The sequence below is a fragment of the Staurois parvus genome, unplaced genomic scaffold (assembly GCF_062004578.1).
Source record: "Staurois parvus isolate SC_StPar_1 unplaced genomic scaffold, SC_StPar_1.0 ptg000261l, whole genome shotgun sequence".
In the NCBI taxonomy this organism is placed as follows: domain Eukaryota; kingdom Metazoa; phylum Chordata; class Amphibia; order Anura; family Ranidae; genus Staurois; species Staurois parvus.
This window is the reverse complement of record NW_028318057.1, coordinates 3,380,904-3,404,007: the sequence shown is the minus strand read 5'-3', so window position 1 is coordinate 3,404,007 and position 23,104 is coordinate 3,380,904. Positions and strand designations below refer to the sequence as shown.

The window sequence follows — 23,104 nt, the reverse complement described above, 5'->3', positions numbered from 1 at the left end:
GCTGATGGGCAGCTGTGACAGGTACACTGATGGGCAGCTGTGACAGGTACGCTGGTGGGCAGCTGTGACAGGTACGCTGATGGGCAGCTGTGACAGGTACGCTGATGGGCAGCTGTGACAGGTACGCTGGTGGGCAGCTGTGACAGGTACGCTGGTGGGCAGCTGTGACAGGTACGCTGGTGGGCAGCTGTGACAGGTACGCTGGTGGGCAGCTGTGACAGGTACGCTGATGGGCAGCTGTGACAGGTACGCTGATGGGCAGCTGTGACAGGTACGCTGATGGGCAGCTGTGACAGGTACGCTGATGGGCAGCTGTGACAGGTACGCTGATGGGCAGCTGTGACAGGCAAACAGGGCAATGTGAAGGCAATCGGCAGTGTGGCGCACAGTACTGATAGCTGTAACTCACTTTTCCCCTTCTTTTCCTCACACAGGATCTGTGTGTGAAGAGGAGAAGCGGTAACAGCAAGTTACCGCAGTTTGTTTATACTTGGGGTCGGCTGTGATAAGGCGCAGCCGATCGCAGGGTAAACAGCCAATTTCATTGTGCATGGGACACAGCTGACGAGAGATCGGCACACTGCGCGCCGCGGGGGGCGCGTTCTGGGGGCGTGACCAGGAGGACACCATATGGCGTCCTCCTGGAGAGACGAGCTGTTTGGCTGGCCGCCTTTGTGCCATAGGCTGGGTGGGAACCGGATATGGATCAGTCAAAAAACGCTTCTAAACGCAAATGCTTATAAACATGGTTAACCGCATTTACAAATGTTTGGCGTTTGAAACACAGGTAAAATCTACTCCTGAACGCAATTTTGCTGCGTTCAAAAAAATGACTGTAAACTCAACTGGGTCACTGCCTTACACATGGGGTGCCTTTACTTGAACAGATGGCTGAACGCTAGTAGACTTAGTATTCACCACCATGGTCACTGTTGCATTTGGGAGGGACACAAAGAGCCAATGCTCTCTCCATCTGTCCAGCATATCTCCGCTACCTTACTCCCTGTAGCAGAATGGAGCCCCGCCATGCACCTAGTGGACTCCATGCGTATGCTCACTTAGCTCTTTTTCTTCTGTACCTGTGCACAGGACCTCTGCAATGCTGATCTGCTCCCGTTGCTATGGGAGAAGCCTCCCTGCAAGAGGCTATCCCTTCTATCACAGGCACAGGTTCATGACAGGTTGTTTGGTAAACCTGGTGTTTTCATACCCCAGTTTGCTTTACTAACCCATGCTATAGATGAAGTGTTGTGCCGATTACTTGCATTACACCTCTTTAGTAACTTCCGACCAGGCAAAGGCAAAGTTTCAAAGCTTTACTGAAAACTCTCAGCATAACAATTCAAAACAGAGGCACAATCTTTTTGTAATGTCCCTAATCCCTAACTCAAGCTTGTGGCTGCCCCAGCATACCTGCACAGTCCATATATAGCATAGTGGACGATCTCCAGAACTGGTATCTTCAGGGTGGACTGCATTGTGGATGTGACAGCAGGCAGCCTTGCTCTCCTTTCTTTCTTCTTTGTATCTCTCAGCTGGAGATTACATGCTGTGGCTTGTCTGTGCCTTCTTTCTCATGCAGCACACTGTCTCTGGGTGGAGCTCAAAAAGACGTGTAGGAAACAGGTTTACTCTTTCTCTCCCGCCTGGGTCAACATCTGTCTCATTAACCAGCATTTCAGTCTGCTTACAAACATTTTTTTTCCTTTCAAAATATATGTTTTTCATGAATAAATAAAAGCTGATCATTTTAACCACCCCTGCTAGTGTTAAATAGTTTGTCTCATCTATGTAAACTGATACATTCTGCTAGAGAGCTTGAGCTTTTAATAAACAGACTCGCTGGCTGGATCACCAGATAAAAATAGAAGAAAGCCTAAAAGAAAATGATTCAACCATCCCATCTAAGAATTGGTATACTATAATATAGCAAATATTTGCTTTTGGGTTTAATACGGATTTGAACCTCAGATATCTGGGGTCTGGTGCTCTCTTTATAATTGATATGTGTGGTGTCGCCATGGCAAGAACAACGCAGCTCTCTAAGGCACACAGAAAAAGTTATAGTTGAGTCAACTATACATTCTGCATCATATCGATGTGTGATTGAGGAGAATGTGAGGCAATCTGTCCAAAAGTTGAAATGGGTCTTTTATAATAATAATGATCTAAAGAACACTAGAAAGTCCACCAAGGAATGGTTCAAAAAGAAGAAATAGAAAGCTATAGACTCCCCTAATTCAAGCCCTGATTTGATCCCCAAAGAATGCCTAAAAGAAATACTTTCTGCTAAAGGGGGTAGTACTACCTTCTAACGCCAAGGAAGTTCTTTGAAATCTTTTTCCACAGTACACCATTACATCTATTGATATTTTTGAAAATATATGATTGAAAAGGCGAAGTGTTCTTGTGTTTTTATTCAACAGTATCACCTTTACCTGCATGCACTGTTTGAATAAAGATCCAATGGGGTGCCTAAATTTTCACGTGCCTATTTCTTTCATTGCTCCATCATATCATGCTGTTCATATTAATACTTTTCAGTATGGCCTGGTAGGTCATTCCTGCCAGTGTGCTTGTTCAAGGTGTCCCCTGTAAACATAATTTATATAGTATGGACCATTATCCGCCTCTTCATATCTGACTTCAGTGCCCAATAGTTGCTCAGCTGATAAAGAAGTAAATGATTCATGTTTCACTCTGCAAGAAAACAAATGAAGTAATAAATATCAGTACATGTGGCAGATATAGCACACTACAAATAGATCTAAGATGCAAATTGTGGAACTTTCATATTAAAAACACTCTTTAATGCACCATTCTGATTGGAACCTCTCAAACACTGCAAACAGCAGCATTTCTTCTTAAACAGAATATTTTATTTTTTTATTACTTTTAACACAAAAACATAAAACAGTTTATTTCTCATTTTAATATATATGGGGAACCGTGCAAATCCTTTCTTTTCTTTTTTTTTTTTTGCAGCTCTAGGTTAATCTGCATCTAGAATAAGACACACAACACAGCTTAATAATACAGATCATTTAGAACCACATGCACAGCTGCTATTCTAAAATGAAGAATACACCTTTTAATTTTGGACAGTGGAAATGATGACATATAAACAGCTTCTGTTATATAAAGGCACACTATGCTACCATTATACGACCGTGTAACACATATATGTGGTGTCCAGGAAGTGGGCTTGTATACACCCCCAGCCCCTACCTCCTCAGCAACAGAGAGAGCAGTTGAGGGGCGGTAAAAGCATGTTTCAATCATGGGGCTTTACAGAAATGCCCGTAGCAAAAAAGAAAGAAGAGATGGTGCAGGGCATACATGACTAGGCCCAGAGTGGGGAAGGAGGAACAGAAAGGGTTAAGGCAGATCCAAGGGGTTTGTTTTTGATAGTGGGGGTATTTGCTTGGTGGAAGGTTGAGAGTAGGTGGGGTTTCTTGCACCTTCGGGTGGGGGGTTTCAGTGAGGGGGCGTCAGTTTGAGCTGGACGTCAGGAGTGAGAGCTTCCCTCCTGCCCTCCCTGTTTTTGGTGAGTATTGGGTCCCTCCAGGTAAAGGGGGGTTATGTTGGTTCCTGGGCGGTTGTTGGTCTTTGGAGGCGGTTCTTATCTTGGAATGTAAAAACAATGGTGTGGGACCCATCGGTGGTATGTTGTGCCCAGGGACATTCCCAGTTTACCAAGGTTTAACTGGATGGTGGTGGAGCTGCACTGTGGACGGTATGGTTGTCTCTGAGCTGGTTGGTTGCGGCTGGATGCCTAGTGTGTATGGTTGTCAGCAGGTGCATTTCGGATTGTTTGGGGTGCCTTCGAAGACCAACAACAATTCTTTGGGTTTCTGTTATAAGGAATGGTTGGTGTATTTAAATTTGTGTTGTTAATAAAAGGCCATGTTGGCCATTTACTCCAAAATTGGTGTCATGTTTTTTGTAAGTATAATTGGTTAAGGGGAAAGGGGGGTTTGTACAGAACGGTCATGGTGGTAATGGGGAGTGGACAAGCCTATCTCTGGTGCAATAGTCATGCCCTTTAATTGCAAGTATAAATATATGTCAATACCTGGTGTTTAAGGGATATTTAGGCAGCGTTTTGAAAGCCTTATTACTGCCCTTCAATGCTTGCCATGAATATTAGATATGTGTAGTATGAAAAAATTTGTTTTGTTTAGTTTCAATTCATTATTTAAATATTTTTGTTTAGTTAAAGCGGAGCTTCACCAAAAGGGGAAGTTCTGCTTTAATGCTTTGTCCTCCGCTCCCCATTAAGGATTGGCACCTTTGGGGAGCGAGTACCCGAATTTGACAGATACCGACTCCCACTTCCCCTGCGATCGCCTAGGCGATTGAAAGCAAACATTGTCCTCCACCCTCCCTCCCTGTAGTCTTCTGGGACACATGACAGGTCCTACAAGACTACAGGGCCATTCACAATGCGCAGCGCTACTCGTGCATGTGCAGTGGGAACCCGGCTGTGAAGCTGCAAGCTGTCACACTCGGGTGCCTACACTAAAGATGCCGGAGCCAGGGAGAGAAGACAGCCAGTGAAACCAGTCATGGTGAGGACACCGCTGGACCGAGAGACAGGTAAGTGTCTGTATTTTAAAAGTCACCAGCTACAGTTTTGTAGCTTCTGACTTTTATTTTTTTTATTCAGCTGGAACTCCGCTTTAAATTCGACTCTAATTTGAATTCAGCCAAATAAAAAAAATATCAAATTGGCATTCAAATTTATTCTATTCAAAATTTGAATTTCAGAACATGGCTATATTCTTTCTATTCTATTGGTTTTTTTTCTGTCCTAATCTATTCTATTCCTTTATTTTATATTCTATTTTATTTGTTTCTTTTATTTTCTATTCTTTTTTTTTTTTAATTCAAATATTTATTACATTTTCATATTTATAAATACATATAAAAAAAAGAGGAAAAAGAAAGAAGAGCATAACAATACATTTCATCAACATTCTCATATAATATATAAAATTCTTAATCCTATCTCCTTCTATTACCTCCTTTTTTTTTTGTCCCTTACCTCTACCCCTACACCCTACCACATCCCTCCACCCTCCCACTCTGCATTTTTCTCTTACTTCCTTCCCTATAAAATCAAGAAACTTCTCTTATCATTGCTTCGTGTATATTCGTTTGATGTATAAAATCTTCCCATTTCTCCCATCTCCTATTATATATCTCCATCTTATCTTCTTGGATATAGTACAATTTCTCCATCTTACTAATCTGATTTACTCTCTCTACCCAATCCTTTTCTCTCGGAACCTCTAAACTATGCCAGAATTTAGGTATCAAACCCTTTGCTGCATTCACAAAGTACCATATACCCGAGTTTTTGTATTTATTCACTGGTAAGTCTGTTTTATGTAATAAGCACACTTCTGGATCTAATCCTATCTTTATCCCTGAGATTTTCTCTATTAAGTTGACCGTTGTCTCCCAAAAACTTTGAATCCTTGGGCACTCCCACCAGATATGAAACCACGTACCAATGTTTCCACACCCACGCCAGCACTCTTGTGTTCTCTCTACACCCATTTTATGTTCCACATTTGGTGTGATGTGACATCTTACCAAACTCTTATAATTTACCTCCACCTCTCTCATGCTAATGTTTTCGTGTGTGAGTCTATATATTTTCCTCTGTTTATCCTCATCTATCTCTATCCCCAAATCCTTTTCCCATTTTTCTATGTACATTGGTTTTACTTCCGTGACTAACTCAGTGAGAATTTTATAGATTTTTGCTGTGCCCCGTTTTCCATCTCCCCGTGATTCCAACAACCTCTCAAACAAGTTCCACTCCTTTCTCCCTCTTATAGGTTTCGGAAGACCCTCAACGAAGTGTTTTAATTGGTGATATTTCCACTCATCAATCTTAATAAAAAGTTCCCTTCCACCTTTCTTTAAATCTTTCAATGTTTTCAATTTCTGTCCATCCATAATATCCCTTAGTTGAATGTCTTCCTTTTTAATCCATTTTCCCATACTCCCCTCAATACCTGGTGGAAAATACTCCATATTCCTTAGTGACATTAATTGTGAGTTAAAATCCCAATGCATATACTTATGTAAATTATCCCAAACCTTTAAAACATTCACTGTATACAAACTCGTGGTATCTTTTAAACCTCTATATTGTGCTGGTGCCCATATGTTTCTACTCAGGTCAACTCCACTCAGATCATTCTCTATCTTAACCCACCTTTTCCCCCTTATATTGTGTGTCCAATCATAAATTCTTGTTAAAACTACAGCATTATAGTATCTCCTAAAATCTGGCACTCCCAATCCCCCTCTCTCTTTACCTCTACTCATCAGATCATAGGATATTCTAGATTTATTTTTCCATATAAATTTTGTTATCATCTTTTTAATTTCTTTAAAAAAGGCCTCTGGGAGTCTTATTGGGATCATCTGAAATTTATACAAGACTTTGGGTACAATTATAATTTTTATCAGATTTATTTGTCCTAACCAAGAGGGGATTCCTCTTCCCAGTTTCTTCAGTTCCTCTTTAATCTCATTTAGAAGAGCAATATAGTTTAATTTATACAATTTTGTATATGAAGCAGTAAGTTTAACCCCTAAATATTTTATCTCTCCATATAAAAGGGAATTCTTTTTGTATCTTTTCTTTCTCACTTTTTGGAAGATTTATATTTAAGATCTCAGTTTTTGTCGGGTTGATTTTTAAATTTGATATTTCCCCATACTCTTTTAAGCTTTTTATTAAATTCGGGAGTGTTATCCTAGGATTTCCCACATAAAACAACAGGTCGTCTGCAAAAGCTGCCACCTTATGTTCAGGTTCCCCTATTTGTATTCCCTTTATATCTACGTTCTTCCTAATTGTTTCTAACAAAGGTTCCAATGATAACACATACAGCAATGGGGACAATGGACATCCCTGTCTTGTCCCATTTGACATCCCTATGGGCTCAGACTTTTCACCATTAACCAAAATAACCGCGGATGGCATTTTATACAACTTTCCTATCCACTCCCTCATTCTAGCACCTACTCCCATGATCTCTAGGGTATCCATCATGAAGCTCCAGTTGAAGCTCCAGTTTACTCTATCAAAAGCTTTTTCAGCATCGATCGAGAGCACCACTACCGGGGTTTTCCCTTTCTTAGCTTTCTGGATCAACAATAGTTCTAATTCCGTTATCTCTACCCTCTCTCCCCGATAAAAAACCAACCTGATCTCCCTGGATCCATTCCGGCATTAAATCTTTCATCCTATTTGCTAAAACCTTTGCATATAACTTTGTATCTATATTTAGGAGTGCAATTGGCCTATAACTAGAACATTGAGTAGCGTCCTTCCCTTCCTTATGTATAAGTGTTACATGGGCTTGTAGGGATTCCTGTCTAATCTCCATTTCTCCACCCAGGGCATTCATATACTCCTTCAATTTAGGTATTAACAGTTCACTATATTTTTTATAATACCTCACGGTATATCCGTCTGGGCCAGGGCTTTTCCCCACCTTAGTATTTTTTAATGCTATTTTTATTTCCTCCTGTGTAATTTCTAATTCCAGGGATTTCAATAGATCTTCATCTATCTTTGGTAGTCCTGCATTTTTTAAATATGCCCTTCTTTTTTCTCTGTTCTCATTTTCACTATTATTTACTAAGTTCTGAGAATTAATATTATACAGCTTACTGTAATATTCCTTGAACACCTTCCCGATCTCTTTAGTAGAGTGAGCCATTTCTCCCTTGGGATTTCTTATTTTTTCTATGTAATTTCTATTTTTCTTTTTTCTCAGGGCTTTCATTAAATATTTTCCTGGTCGATCTCCCCATCTATACCTCTCCCGTGCTACTTTATTGAGTACTGTCCTCCTTTCTTCTTCCATTAATATCTCCAATTCTTTCTTCTTTCCTATTACCTTCTGCCTTATCTCACTTGTTATTCTATTTTTATGGATCTGTTCCAGGTCATAAATATCTTTTAAGAGCCCTGTCATTTTCTTACTCCTTTCCCTTTTCTTTTTTGCCCCTAGCGCGATCAATATACCCCTAATATATACCTTATGGGACTCCCAGATAGTGGCCACTGAGACCTCCCCTGTTTCGTTCTCCTGAAAATATCTTTCCATCTCCTTTCTGATCTGCTGATCGATCTCTTGGTCTAGTAGAAGGGCCTCGTTTAACCTCCATCCTACCCCCCTTGTCAGCTGTCTCCCCCATCTTACCTTCATTATAACTGGGGCATGGTCTGAGAGAGTCATTGTCTCTATTTCTACTTTAACCACCCTCTCGATAAGTTGATGTTCTACCATTATATAATCTAATCTCGAGTAAATCTCGTGTGCATTAGAGAAGAAGGTATAGTCTCTTTCCTTTCCATGCGTTATTCTCCATATATCCACTAGTTGACCCTCATGTATCTCCTTCTTTAAGGTCCTCATAGACCTACCTCCCTCTCGTTGCACACGAGAAGTTGTATCCATCTGTGGATCTAAACATAAATTCAAATCTCCCGCCACTATCAGTCTTCCCTTTTTAAATTCCATCAATTTTCTTAATATCCCTTTCAGGTATACCTCTGGTCTCTTTTTTTATGCAATATATATTCGCTATTGTACACTCTATTTCCTGCAATCTACCTTTCAAAAACAAGAATCTCCCCTCAGGATCCGTCTCTCTCTCCTCCACCTCCCACCTTACATTTTTAGCAAACCCAATTGCCACCCTTTTAGCTCTCTTAATTGGGGAGTCTGCATAGAACCATGTTGGATAATTTCTGGTATTTAATTTAATATTTGACTTAATCTCAAAATGCGTCTCCTGTAAAAAAACTACCAAAGCTTCTCTATGTTGCAACTCCTTAAATAGCTTAAATCTCTTCCCAGGACTATTCAACCCCTTTACATTATATGTTATAAATTTTATATCTTCCATATTTCTTGTATACATCTCCTCCCTATGCAGAGTATTTTTAAAACCTTCCCCCTATACCATCCTTCTCCCCCTCCCCCGCCATAACCCTCCCCTTTCCCCTCCCCTCTCCCCAACATCCTCCTCCCCCCTCCCCTCTCGGCAACCCTTTCAACCCTCCCCCCTCCCCCTCCCACCCCCCCTCCCCCACCAGGCCTATTTTTTGCCATCTGATCCTTTGTGAGCCTAATGTCACGTTTGGATCTTAACCCTGAGGTAGAACTCTAACCTTGTACGGTTCACCTTCCCTCCATTTCCCTCAATGTTCCCCTTTCCATCCCTTCTCTATTCTTTCTTCTAACTTGCTGCCATTCCTCTTTTCCCTCAGCATTTATCCCTCCTTCTTCCTCTTCCTCCCAACCTGGAATCTCTACTCTTTGAATGTTAAGTTTATCAAAAAAGTCTCTCAATTCCTCAGGAAATCTCAGGTATGCAGTAACTCCATTCTTCCATCCGATTAGACACATTGAGCCACTCCATCTATATTGTATATTCTGCTTTTTCATCTGTTCTATTAGTGGTCTCAATGATCTCTTTCTCCATAATGTCTCAGGTGTCAAGTCTGCAAAAATTTGTATATTTTTTCCTTCGTACTCAATATTATATCTTCCTTTGATCTTCTTCCATATTTCATCTCTCTCTCCATTTTTATTAAATTGTACCACTACATCTCTCGGTCTCTCTTCCACCCGATCTCGTTGGACCCTTCCTAATCTATATATATTGTCTAATAGGAATGTCTCTGTTCTGGATCTACCCATAATGGAGTTTAAAATTTTATGTATTGTCTCTCTTAAATCTTTATCTTGTGCAAGCTCCGGGATTCCTTTTATCCTGAGGTTATTTTTCCTATGCATGTTACCTTGTATCTCCAACTTATATCCCAATTTTTTCTGTTCTTGCCTAATCTCCATTATCTGATTTCTCAGTTCAGGAATAACTTGAGCATGTTTTTTGATTTTTTCTTCTGTTTCTTCTACTCTAGTCAAGAGATGTCCCAGGTCTTTCCGAAAAATTCCCATTTCCTGTTTAAATGATTTTTCCAGATTTCTAAACATTTCTGCCATCTCCTTTTTATTTGGAATTTGTAGTTCTCCTTCATTTTCTTTTAGTTCTATTTCCCCTGTTATTTGTTGGTTATTATTATCCATTTCCACAGGAGATCTGGCGCTTTTATCCATACTGTTTTCCATTATACTTTTTTCACCTGCCCCCTGAGTTCTTTCTGGGGTCACATTACCTTGGGATGTAAATTTTCTAATTGTTCCAGATTGGGCGTGCTTTGGACCACTCCCTTTACTATTTTTGCTCTTCATATTTTCTATATATATCCAAGCTCTCTTCTTTTAAACTTTAGGGTATATGCTGACAATGAGTCCTTTAGATGGATTCTAATTTCTTCAACCTACTTGGTGGTCCCCCCTTTTTCTCTATATATACTTCTCCTGCTGCATCAAGGTACTGTCCATGAACAAATTTACTATACAATCCAGACACTCTCACTCACCCTCCTTCCAGCTGCTTTACTCCAGTGAGGCTGTCCTTTAGGATCTCAGTACTCTGGTGTGGCTCTGCTTCTTTTCTCTTCGATTGGAGGAGAGGGGGGGGGTTTCTCCGGGTACCTTTCTTCCTTCTCTGTCCGCTTCACTCCTGGGTAACCGGCAGTCGGGAGTATTTCTCTATTAAACCGGCTCCAACTCCATAGGAGGCCAGCCGCTTTTCTCTCCTTCCTCTCCTGCTAAGCAGGATCGCTGAGCCGGGTCCACCTGCACTGTCGGTGAGAGAGCCGGCGTCTCCTCCTGAGTCGGGAAGCCGGCCGGCCTCTCTGTCTCCCAGAGCTCCCTTTCGGGAGGTCACGTGACCGCCTCGCGTCACCTGCGTTCCCAGCAGTCTCGGGCGGGAGGTTCCCAGCCGTCCCGCTGTCCTGGACTCCTGCAGCTCCGTCCTCACCGCTTCGCCCTGGGACCCCCTCTCACCCGTAAGTTTTAGCCGGGCACCTTTGCAGCATTACATGGGGAACATTTAGGGAAGGAGGGCGGTCGTCCTGTGGAGAGCGTTCACATTGCCCTCTCTCTTGCCGCCATGATTAGGCTCCTCCCTCAAAATCTGGTGCAGTTGTGCCTTTTATTTTCTATTCTATTCTGTTTTACTCTATTCTATTCTTTTGTATTCTATTCCTTTGTATTCTATTTTTATTTTCTATTCATTTATGTTGTGTTACTCTATTATTTTATATTCTAATATTTTATATCTATCCTATTCTTTTGTATTCTAGTCTTTTCCTTTATTTTCTATTCTATTTTATTCTATTTTTTATTTTCTATTCTATTCTGTTCTGTTTTACTCTTACTCTTTATTCTTTTATTTTCTATTCTTTCTATTCTATTTTATTCCATTCTAATCTTTTCTATTCTGTTTTATTCTATTCTTTTCTATTTTATTCTATTCTTTTATTTTCAATTCTGTTTTACTCTTTTCTATGCTATTCTTATATTTTCTATTTTTTTCTTTTCTATCCTATTCTTTTCTGTTTTATTATATTCTGTTCTATTCTTTTCATAATTTGAATTTCATAAGACGGCTATATTCTATTTTATTCTATTTTTTTCTGTTCTATTCTTTTCTATTATATTCCTCTATTTTCTATTCTATTCATTTATATTCTACTCTATTCTGTTTATCCTTTTCTTTTTAAAATTCATATTTTAAAAGATGTCTATTCTAACACTAATACACACAGTCTTTGAAGGAAATCAATATTCAGCAATCTGTTTGTACTTAGAATTTTTTTTTGGAATTCAATTCTGTTTTTAACCTGTCATCTGTAACCCATAGCGGAATTTTCCCTTTTGCATTTTTGGGAGGTGTCTATTGTCTTGCGGGAGAAACCAGCATATACATTATGTGTTCTTGTGTTCTGCAAGCGCACACAATTGCATGCTCCCAGCACTGAGACTGAGCTATTGGCAACTGCTCTGGGTCTCATACTAACGATTGTGAACTGGCCTGCCTGCCTCATTTTTTTGGATGGAAAATACCCAGCACCATCCAGTTCTTTCCACCTATGCCTTACTGTCTCTGGCCACCCCTTACATTCATTAGATCTTCATTTTTTAAATCATGGTGACTCAGCATCACCTGTGGGTATTACCTAGGGTGGTCTGCATGCAAATGTAAAATTTCTGTGCAGACGTTTCCAGACTGAAAACCACCAATCAAGGCATTCTGATGCCATTCCACTGCTTGCATCAGAGCTGGGGGCTCTTGAGAATACTAGGGTACTGTGAGCAGAGCCAGAACAAGGGCTGGGCAAGAGGGGCGGTTGCTCTAGGCACGGTTGGGGATTTGGAGGGTTGTGCTAGAAGGGGTGATTTGGAGGGAAATTTGTACTAAGAAGAGGAATTTGGAGGGAGGGGAGGATTTGTGCTAGGAGGGGACATTGGGGGCTGAATTAGTGTTAGGAGAGGGGATTTGGAAGGAGGAGAGGGTTTATGCATAGAGTGGAAATTTGAGGGGTAGAGGAATTGTGCTAAGAGCGGAGATTGGGGGAGTGGATTTTTGCTGGGAGGGGGATTTGTCATGGAAGAGGGTTCATTTTTTATTTAGGGAGAATTGTGACTTGAAAGTAGAATTTTTTCTTGGGGGTAAGTGTGAAGATTAGTGCTTGAATGTTTTTGTGTGCGTGTGTGTGTGTGTGGGTGGGGGGGTGATTTTTGCTGACACACAACGCCCATACATTTGGAGGGGTCACCGTTAAGCATCTTTGGCCTGTGCACTAGATTACTTTGTCCTGGCGCTGACTGTGTTGCAAGGTACTGTGATGTTTTCAGGAAGCCATATACATCACCCTGCCAGCCTCTCTCACCAGCCTGGATCTGGCTGTATTGCATAGAGAAGCACAAAGATCCTTTGATGATGTTTCTAGGTCTAAAATAATATATGTACTGAAAATGTAAATGTAAAATACCATTAGCATGTTGATGGGGGTGAGAGGGGGAACCAGGGAGGGCAGAGTATTAGCAGACCAAACTTCTTTACACTGGGTTCAAATATGTGTGGGGCTGGTTTCAGTGCAGTTTGTTAATAGAGTCCGGTGTGGTTTCATTCAGCGGTTAAGGTGCACATTTTTAAAGTGTATGGTACTTGAACTTGCACCTGAACCAGACTGAAATTCATACATGACTATTTTTTAAATTGCACTGCTGCCGACCCGCACATATGTGAAACGACTCCATAGAAAGGTGATTTGCACATATGTGGGTCTACCAACGCATCATAAAAACCCTTTCAAGCATAACATGGCTTGCCTCTGTTCTTACTTTTCTGTCTGGATTTTCCACCAGCTGTAGAGCAGTCCCATCACTAGTACTTTGCAAAGCAGAAGGCTGCTTCCAAGAATGAGCAGCATCAAAGGGAGTTGATTGTCAGACTGTAACCTGTAAAATATGAAACACATATAATGACTTACTTATTTAAAATGCATTTAGTAATCTAACTCAACTCACTTTTTGAGCTCTGTCCCCATGCAGGAGTAATGCACATGGCACTTGAGAATATGTGCATTGCAGTGTTTCATTCATTTTTCAAATATTCAGTGAGTCAATAGAACCCTACAGTACACAGATGTGAGTACTCTGTTGCTTGCAGTACACTGCAATTTCAAAAATAGTGCATGTAAATTTTGTTTGTGCTTTAAGGGTTAACAACACAATTTATGCATTCCTAATGTGTTTCTGCGTGTGCATTCCTAATGTGTTTCTGCTTGTGCATTCCTAATGTGTTTCTGCGTGTGCATTCCTAATGTGTTTCTGTGTGTGCATTCCTAATGTGTTTCTGCGTGTGCATTCCTAATGTGTTTCTGCATGTGCATTTCTAATGTGTTTCTGCATGTGCATTTCTAATGTGTTTCTGTGTGTGCATTCCTAATGTGTTTCTGCGTGTGCATTCCTAATGTGTTTCTGCATGTGCATTTCTAATGTGTTTCTGTGTGTGCATTCCTAATGTGTTTCTGCGTGTGCATTCCTAATGTGTTTCTGCGTGTGCATTCCTAATGTGTTTCTGCGTGTGCATTCCTAATGTGTTTCTGCATGTGCATTCCTAATGTGTTTCTGCATGTGCATTCCTAATGTGTTTGTGCGTGTGCATTCCTAATGTGTTTCTTCGTGTGCATTTCTAATGTGTTTCTGCGTGTGCATTTCTAATGTGTTTCTGCGTGTGCATTTCTAATGTGTTTCTGTGTGTGCATTCTTAATGTGTTTCTGCGTGTGCATTCTTAATGTATTTGTGCATGTGCATTTCTGATTTGTTTTTGATGTGTCTGGTACATTTTTCCTTCTTTTTTTCTTTATTTCAGGTCAGAACATGTGTGCTCTGATGCGTTCCAGTGTGTTTTTGATGTATTTGCCATGTTCCATTGCATGTTCTAATTTTGTTGACTGCACTGGAACGCACTGCACTGGTGTGGACTAGAGTCATTGGAATACATAGAAAACACTGTGCGTGCACTTTTGATACAGATTAAAAATGCACCGGACTGCATCTGAGGTGAACCAGCCCTAACAGCCTACATGCAGTAAAGCATGCTTGTTATACTCACTGTGGAACCTAAGGGGTTAATCCTCTGCATTGTGTAAAAATGATGTTTGACCCTGACTCCTCTGATCCTTCCCTTCTTCCAGAGCCCCCCTCTTATCTCCTGATATATCATGTACGTATCGTGTGGAGACACTCTGCACATGCTCAGTTTGGTGTGTATTGCTAGAGAGGTTTTTTTTTTCTTGGGAGAGTGCATGTGATCAGCACAGGGCCAATCAGCACTGTCCAGACAGAGGTCAGGGGTTCTACATCTTCCTAGAGAAAACTCTGTCTACAAGCTTTAACCAGTGCTCTGCCGAACACTGATAGAAGTCACAAGACTGCTGATGAGAAAAGGTATTTAGCAGTTTATATTTACTAAAATAATTGCATTTCCATGTTCTGTGTACTGTGGGAGACCAGATATAGTGAATGTAGGGTGCTAGATTTAGTAACACTTTAATTCAACAGTGTTCAATACATGAAAGCAAATAGTTTTCCCAAAATGAGATTTCATTTCACTTCCTATTCTGTCTGTCATTTGGAAAGGAAGTCAGGAAAAATCTCCCTAATTGAGAGTGCACACAGAAAAAAAACCTGTTGGAGGTCCTAAACCTTCCTTACTCACAGAAAAAAAAGTGTTTTATTTGCTGTGTCCCCATTGGGGGTATTTCCTGAAATTTCCTATTCTGTATGACACCCAATAAAAAGAAATCTTCCACAAAAATAAAGATATCAAGAAAAAATGCCAGTTGTTATAAAACAAAAATGCTGAACCTGGTCTTTAAAGTGTATTTAAAGTTAAAACTTTTTAATAGATAATTTTGTATAGAATGTGGAAAGGTCTTTTCTACTACTTTTCCTGGTGATCTTTATCACCAGTACAGTAAGTGATGGGAAATTCAAAATTTGTAGTTGCCATAGGAACAAGAGATGAGGGGAATACTTTCAATAGGTAAATCTGTTCTGGTGACAACTGAGAAGGGATTTTCCTGCTGTGTCTGTGGGACAGGAAGAAATCTCCCCAATGAAGGATAAGTTCAACATTTAGACAAAAATAATAGGTGCAGGTAAAAAAAATGTGTATTGATTATTTTTGTCTGCAGGAGCCTGGAAAGCATTGCACCAGCGATCAGTAGATCTCCTGCAGACTAACTCAGAAACTGGGAAAGTTCCATTTAGAATTTCTGGACATGCTGATCTTTACATGGCATGTGAGCATTTTTGACATACAGGAGGCAAGGAAACTATGATGACTACAGTGGAAGTCAAGAAATCATAGAGCTCATGCACTGAAGGAAACCAATATGAGGAAAGACTTAAGATAAATTGGGCAGAGCATGATCAGTACAATAAAAGTGCAGGAAAAAATAATGTTGCAGAAAATGTTACTAGGTGGCTACTATAATAGAATATTTGTCAGCTACAGCCTACAACCAGGGGCGGACTGACCATTTGGAAACTCGGGCATTGCCTGAGGGCCCGTAGTCAGTAGGGGGCCCCATGAGATGCCCCTGGTACCTTTTTCATAGGCTTTTTTGAGTTTGGGCAAGGACACAGGGGTCCCATGATCACCTATTGCCCAGGGGCCCCATGAGTTGTCAGTCCGCCCCTGCCTACAACTCTCACTAACCAGTGCCTATTGAGTAAATAGATGTGGTGGCTGCATTGTTTTAGTTTTTTTCCTTTATTTTCACCTGGCAATTCTGTGAATAACCTAATTTCTGTCCCCGTGTGTCTCCACTCACTCATTGTATCTATGGAAGATGTAATGCAGGCTTAATTTCAAACATGTCTGCCTTTATTCATCTCTATTACATGGTGGATTGATGGGAGAGGTAACATTGTCTATATTGTCTTTTCAGCTCACAGAAAGTGACAAGGACACCACATTTTTGGTAAGATTAACAGGTATTGGTAAAAATGTTCTTAGCCCCCAAAAAGAGGAAACTAATGCAACCATTGCTACCACATCTAAGGGCTGGTAATTGGCAATATAATACATTGATGGTTTGTGGTTTCAATACACTTTAAGCACTTTAGAACCACTAGTTAGCCCTTAAAAGCCTTATTCCCTGTATATGTGAATTTGCTATCTATGAATTAAACTTTTTTTTAATTTTAATTTCTTATTTTAACTTTAAATTTTTTATTTTGTGTCATATAAATGCACAAAATAAAAAAAAAGTTATTACATTTGTAAAGAACTTCAGAATGCTTTGTATCAGAATAATCAGAATCATAATTTGTGTTTTCATAAATGGATATATTATAGAATAAGATGTAATAAGCTCCAAGCAGCAGGGCCCTCCTATCCCTCTTGTATTGAACTGTATTGTTGCTGTATTGTCTCCCGTTATATTGTAAAGCTCTGAGCAAACTGTTGGTGCTATATAAATCCTGTATAATAATAATAATAATACTTTTCATTTACAGTACTGCTGGTTGTTTTAAAATAAACAGTGGTTAAAAAAAGCTTTTTTTTTAGCTTTATGTCTCTTTTCTATTGATTGCACAGAAAATAGAAAATACCATAGTGGTTCATATAGTGAACTCGGTGAAGAGCTATTCACCCTGAGGTCATCACAGAGGACAAGGGGGCACTCTTTACATCTGGAGGAAAAGAGATTTAATCTCCAAACATGGAAAGGTTCCTTCACAGTGAGAGCTGTGAGAACGTGGCATAGACTCCCTCAAGAGTTGGTTCTGGCCAGCTCAGTGGATTGCTTCAAAAAAGGCCTGAATTGTTTCTTAGATACACAGAATATAACTGGATATTAACATTTATAGGTAAAGTTGATCCAGGGAATATCTGATTGCCTGTCGGGGGATCAGGAAATAATTTTTTCCCTGCAGGAGAAAATTGGATTATGCTTTGCTGGGTTTTTTTGCCTTTCTCTGGATCAACTGTGGGTATAGGATTATAACTTTTTTTCTTGTTCAAATATTTTATTGTTTTCAAAGGCAGGGAAATACAGGTTTAGGACAATCCATATGTGTATATAGATACAAATGAAAACAGGCAGAAATGTTGTCCTATTGAAGTGGGGGGTATACATGTGAAAACGCGTTTTTTTGTTTGTTTTTTTTTAAATGGTTGAACTGGATGGACTTTTTGTCTTTTTTCATCCAGACTAACTATGTAATTATGTAAGTAAAAACAATTTGCAGGACGCTATCATAAAATAATACATTGTTTCGAAAAAAAACATGATATATGTTTTACTTTATTATCTTTTATTATCAGTAAAAATTATTGCAGAAACTCCCTTCCCCTCCTTTTCCCTTTTCCCCTTCTTCTCTTCTCCACTCTTTTCTTTTTACGCTCCAGTTCACGCCCTGAGATCTTTTTACTAACTTTTATTTGATGGGTATGGGCCATCGATATTGTATTATGTATGTTTCTCCTGACCTGACTCAGGATGACCTGTTGAATCTTTATGTTTTTATATTTTTTATTTTTTAGCATTGGAATGTCATGTGTATTGTATTTCTACTGAATGCCATAAGCTTGATTGTTCTTGTATACCTTGGATTGTTCATACTTTTGTACGATTTCAATAAATGCAACTGTTAAAAAAAAATTATTGCAGAATCAATGGGCCTATGTTTGCCCTGCATATTACATTCTCTTTTTACATTTAATAAAATAGCAATAAAAAAGAAAAGTTTCCTTCAGAAACTATGGTTTGCGTTATAACATTGTAAAGGGGAAGACCATCATTTTCCTTAGGAAATGCACTTCTCTACATGCAACCAATATATTAAATCTTGCAAGAACCCTGAAAAACATCTTATATTCATAATAGACCATCTGGCACAACTAAGCAGAATACTGTACATTACTAATGCCCTTGGAAAGGTACGGGTATACTCCAAATAATTTTTAGTATTGCATGAAGACATTGTGCAACCATAGTCTCCCGTTGTCACTATTAGGAAATCAGTCTTGAGCAATGATATGCAGCCAATTGTGGAGCAAGAGCATGTGCACAAGAAGTGACTGAAAGGTCTGGGGTACATCTGAAGTGATGAGGTGTCCAAAAAGACTTGCTATACAAAGAAAAAAAATCACCCATTGATACTTTTTATCCCACAGTAAAAACAGTAATGTAAGGACGCTAACATAAAATACTGCATTCAAGGTAAGTCTGAGTAAAAATACAATATGAGGAAAGATACTAAAAGCATCATGTGTACAATTAGCAATTTATCATCAACTTTTAAGAACCCTCAGAGTGCTAGTGATACAGTATCAGATCCATGTTGAAATTCTAATCTTCATGCAGGGCCGAGGATAAGGGGGTACCACCAGTCCTCCTGTACGGGGCCCAAGCTAGCAGGGGGGCCCAGGCAGCTGGGTGAATCTGATGTGGGCAGGGAGGGTGATTGGCATGGTGGGTGGGTGGAGGGGGGATTACTGGAACCGATCCCTTGTATGGCCCCCTCTGCAGCAGCTGAAAGCCGGCTTCTTCTCCTCTCCCTCCCAATGGCTTTCAGCTGCTGCAGAAAGAGCCATACAGGGGATCTGTTCCAGTAATTGATCCCCCCCAAATCCATCACCCTCACTGTGCACCATACATTTCTCCCTGCTACCCAGGTCCCCTTGCGAGCCCCCACCCCCACAGTGCTGCCAGCTTCCCTCCTCTCCTACCCACACAATAGGATCCTTCAGGATGGAGAGTTGGGGGGAACAGTAAAGTAAATATGTCACATTTACCAGCCCCTTTCCTGAATGAACACAATGAGTGTTCGGTACCAATCACTCACTGTATTCATTCATAACTGAAGCATAGTGAACTGTGTATTTTTATTTTTTTTGGGGGGGGGGGTGTTGGGTTGGCTGTATGGGGCCCCGTTGTTTCTAACAGCAGCCCTGACAATGTGTATTGGCACAGTTGCCTGTAGTCTCCCCGAAGTGAATGTGGGATGAGTGACAATGAAGGAGCACAATTGGAAGACAGTTGTCACTCTATACATGGGGTTCATTCATGGCACAATTACTGAGTATGTTTTTAATGCCCTTTTAAAAAGCCTGATAAAAATTACACTAACGTGTTAAAGTTTATATAATATCATGTTAAAATGTGCACTAAAAACTATATACTGTTTATTTCACCCATACTCTTATTTGCAGTTGTATTTCTACTACAATATGACTGGTCCTCTTTAAGTCTGGCAGATATCTACCAAGCATTAATTTGTTAAATCTGTAGAATAGCATGTAATGAACAGCCAATGACTAATGCAAATAACTTGAGCTCCTTTCTTACCCAGAAATACTATACTGGACTTTATCCAAAGGTGAAACATTTCCTGGTAGATTGTCTTCAAGCACTAGCACTTTGATCTTCTGTAGAATGCCAATGTCACCAAAAATGACTGTCCTGCACTGATATACACCAGCATCATCTTTTTGCAGGTTAGTTATATTTATTGTAACCATGCCTTCATATGCATTATCAGAGATTGTGGTACTCCCGAATGTTTTGCTCCCAGACAGAGAATAGCGATGAGCACTGACAACAGCCTCGCAAGCACCAACTTCATCCTCTTTGCACCATAGCTTTCTTGCCCATCGATCTGCACGGTATCGGTATGGACAAACAATGGTCAGTGTTTCTCCTAGTTGTGCTGAATATACAGTGATATTGTTTGCCAGACACGGGACTGAAAAACCTGATAAATAAGCAGAACGACAAATCCACTGTGAAATGACTGAAAGTAAAATACTATGTATACTGTGTATTTACAGTAAATAAGCGAATACAAAATTAAATTAAATAATAAAATAAAAATAATTTTAAAAGCCCCCCCCCCCACTGCGAACGCACACGTAGGTCCTGCACTTATATGTAATCAGCAATCACACCACCCACCCGAGGTATCGCCACAAATGTGTGAGAGAGAGCAACAATTCTAGTAGCAAAACCTCCTGCTTAACTCTAAACTGGTAAACTGTAAAGGCTTTTAACCACTTGCCTCCAGAGGATTTACCCCCCTTCCTGACCAGGCCATTTTTTTTGTTACGGAGCTACATTACTTTAAATGACAATTGCGCTGTCATGCAACGCTGCACCCAAATGAAAATTACATCATTTTTTTCCCCATGAATTGAGCTTTCTTTCGGTGGTATTTGATCGCATGCGTGTTTTTAATTTTTTGTGCTTTCAAAAAAAAAGGCCGACAATTTTGAGTAAATTACAATATTTTTGACTGCTATTAACAAACTTTTATTAACTTTTTGCTGGTAACAAAATTTAGGCCAAATTTAGGTCAAAATGTATTCTGCTACGCATCTTTACTAAAAAAAAATCCAATGCGTGTAAATTAATTTACGTGAAAGTTATAGTGTTTGCAAATGGTGGTACACTGGATTTTTTTTTTTTTTTTTACTAGTAATGGCAGCGATCAGCAAATTATAGTGGGACTTCGGCTGGCATTCTGACACTAGGGGGGAACTGACTTGGTGCCATTGACATCCCCAGTGACACCAATACAGTGATCAGTGCTAATAAAAAGCACTGACACTGTACTAATGGCACTGGGAAGGAAGGGGTTAATATGTGGGGTGATCAAAGGGTTAACTATATGCTGTGTGCTGTTTTGTATACTGGACTGTGTTTGTGCTTCACTGTAAGCACACTGCTTAATATGGCTGTGCTATGCACAGCCATGCAAAGCAGTGTACACGAGCTCACAGGGAGGAGAACTGTTTCAATCACTGGGCGCTGGCAAGTAATCACCGGCTGGGATCCAGGGACTGACAGCGGTGGTTGCAAATGGCGGCGCGGGTAGGGCGCATGCGTGCCACGCGTGTGCCCCTTACCCAGAAATGCAAAATGTATATACATAATTTTGTGCACCTGTGCCGCCCTGTAGCAGTACTTCTGCTATAGGGCGGATGAGAAGCACAAGTTTAAAACATGACATATCTGATATCTATTTACTTGACACAACATCTTTTATGTGCAAATATTAAGTGATATAAAAAACTTGCAACAACAACCATTTTATTCTCCAGGGCCTCAGCTTTAAAAGCATATAGAATGTTCGGAGGTTCTAAGTAATTTTTTTGGCCAAAAATGCTGATTTTCACTTGTACTGTATGTGAGAAATGGCAGAACTGGCCTGGGCAGCAGATGGTTCATTTATTAATAATTTATTATTTAAACAGCTTATCTTTAAACATGTAACAAACTGGAACACAATTTCTTATGCAGTATTGTAAATCTGAGTGTGGTCTTACATGAGATAAAATAGTTGAATGTCCCAAGCACACACTGTATATTAGTATAGTACTAATATGTTAGTCTCTCTGTGTCTACAGGTTAAACAATCCAATAGGTGGACCTCAGGAGATTGGCATGTTTTGGGCATGTAGAGATGAATTGCGATCACCAGATCTACCCCTTGAGGAGATCAGATAGTAGACATGCATGCCATTACTGTATAATGCCTTAAAGCGATTCTAAAGGTTATTTTTGTTTTGTAAAATAGGTGAAGGTAAAAAACCTTGAGCCTTTACAACCACTTTAAATGAGAATTAGTATGTTGTTTCTGGTGAGCTTTTAATGGTACTGCTTTTATTTTTCTTCCAAAGCATATTATGAATCAGAATATGAGTGATTAAATTACACCTTTTGCCATAGGGGAACTATATACCCAAGCTAGTTCTTGCTGAATCCTTACACAAATTTAGACACTGCATGGTGTTGGTTTACTAAACACAAATAGGCTTTTCAGTTTGCAAGGCTTAGCGAATGGGGTGAAAATAAATTTTAAAATGAATACCCAATCACATGCAAGGAAAATAAAAAAAATTAAAACATTCTTGTATATGATTGGATGATAGAGAGCTTAAACTTTTTGACTAAGCTAAGGGGAACTCCCTTGTAAAGTGAACAACCTGTTTGCCTTTAGTAAATCAACACCATGTATGTATATGTCTGCTTCTTGGCTGTGAGCAACGACAGTTCAAAAACTTGGAGAGATATATGGGAACAAGACAGATAATTTATACATGGTTTACAATGTTAGTTATTTTTCTTTCCTACTTTTCAGCATTGTATGTTTAAAAAAGTTAGAGTTCTAAGGCCATAAATAACAGGCTGAATATGCTTAACTAGTCAAATACCAGACTGGGCTAGAGATATTGAACATCAAATATAAACATATAGCATCTTACCCAAGAGAGTGACGATACAGGTAAGCAAGGAGCAAAAGTCCATTTCTGATGTATGTGGCACAGCAAATTAACCACAAGACTCCCTCTTTCTGCCAGCACACCACAAATGAAGTAAAAAAGAAGAACCAGACAGTTTGTTCAATGTTGATTGTGCAATGTGCTGAACTAAAGTTCTTTAGGGCTAAATGTAGGATTGATTACTGAAGGAGAATTTTTGTGTGTGAAGAAATTACGTAACCCTGTCATGGTGTGAAAGTAGACCAAATGGGTACGTAATGGTTGTGGATGGTGATACAAAAAATGGCAGCCACCCCAACCTATAACTGCTATAATGTAATAACTTATGTGCTTGCAAGCTGT

General features: G+C 39.8%; 1 protein-coding gene across 1 annotated transcript; it reads right to left on the bottom strand.

The window, feature by feature from the left end:
- Window positions 1-1,301: 1,301 nt before the first annotated feature.
- Window positions 1,302-22,895, bottom strand: TREM2 (triggering receptor expressed on myeloid cells 2). Its single transcript, XM_089681175.1, has 4 exons — window positions 22,745-22,895; window positions 19,830-20,235; window positions 13,302-13,418; window positions 1,302-2,700 (listed from the first exon to the last, which is right to left on the bottom strand). Exons 1-4 carry the CDS (start codon window positions 22,785-22,787, stop codon window positions 2,559-2,561), a joined length of 708 nt encoding a protein of 235 aa, XP_089537301.1. The 5' UTR covers window positions 22,788-22,895; the 3' UTR covers window positions 1,302-2,558.
- Window positions 22,896-23,104: the final 209 nt, after the last annotated feature.

Coding starts and splice junctions, on each gene's coding strand:
- TREM2 (XM_089681175.1), bottom strand. CDS start 22,787: ATGGACTTTTGCTCCTTGCTTACCTGTATCGTCACTCTCTTGG. Junction 13,419..19,829: donor GTCCAGTATAGTATTTCTGG/GTAAGAAAGGAG, acceptor CATATTTTACAG/GTTACAGTCTGACAATCAAC. Junction 2,701..13,301: donor TGGAAAATCCAGACAGAAAA/GTAAGAACAGAG, acceptor GTTTTCTTGCAG/AGTGAAACATGAATCATTTA.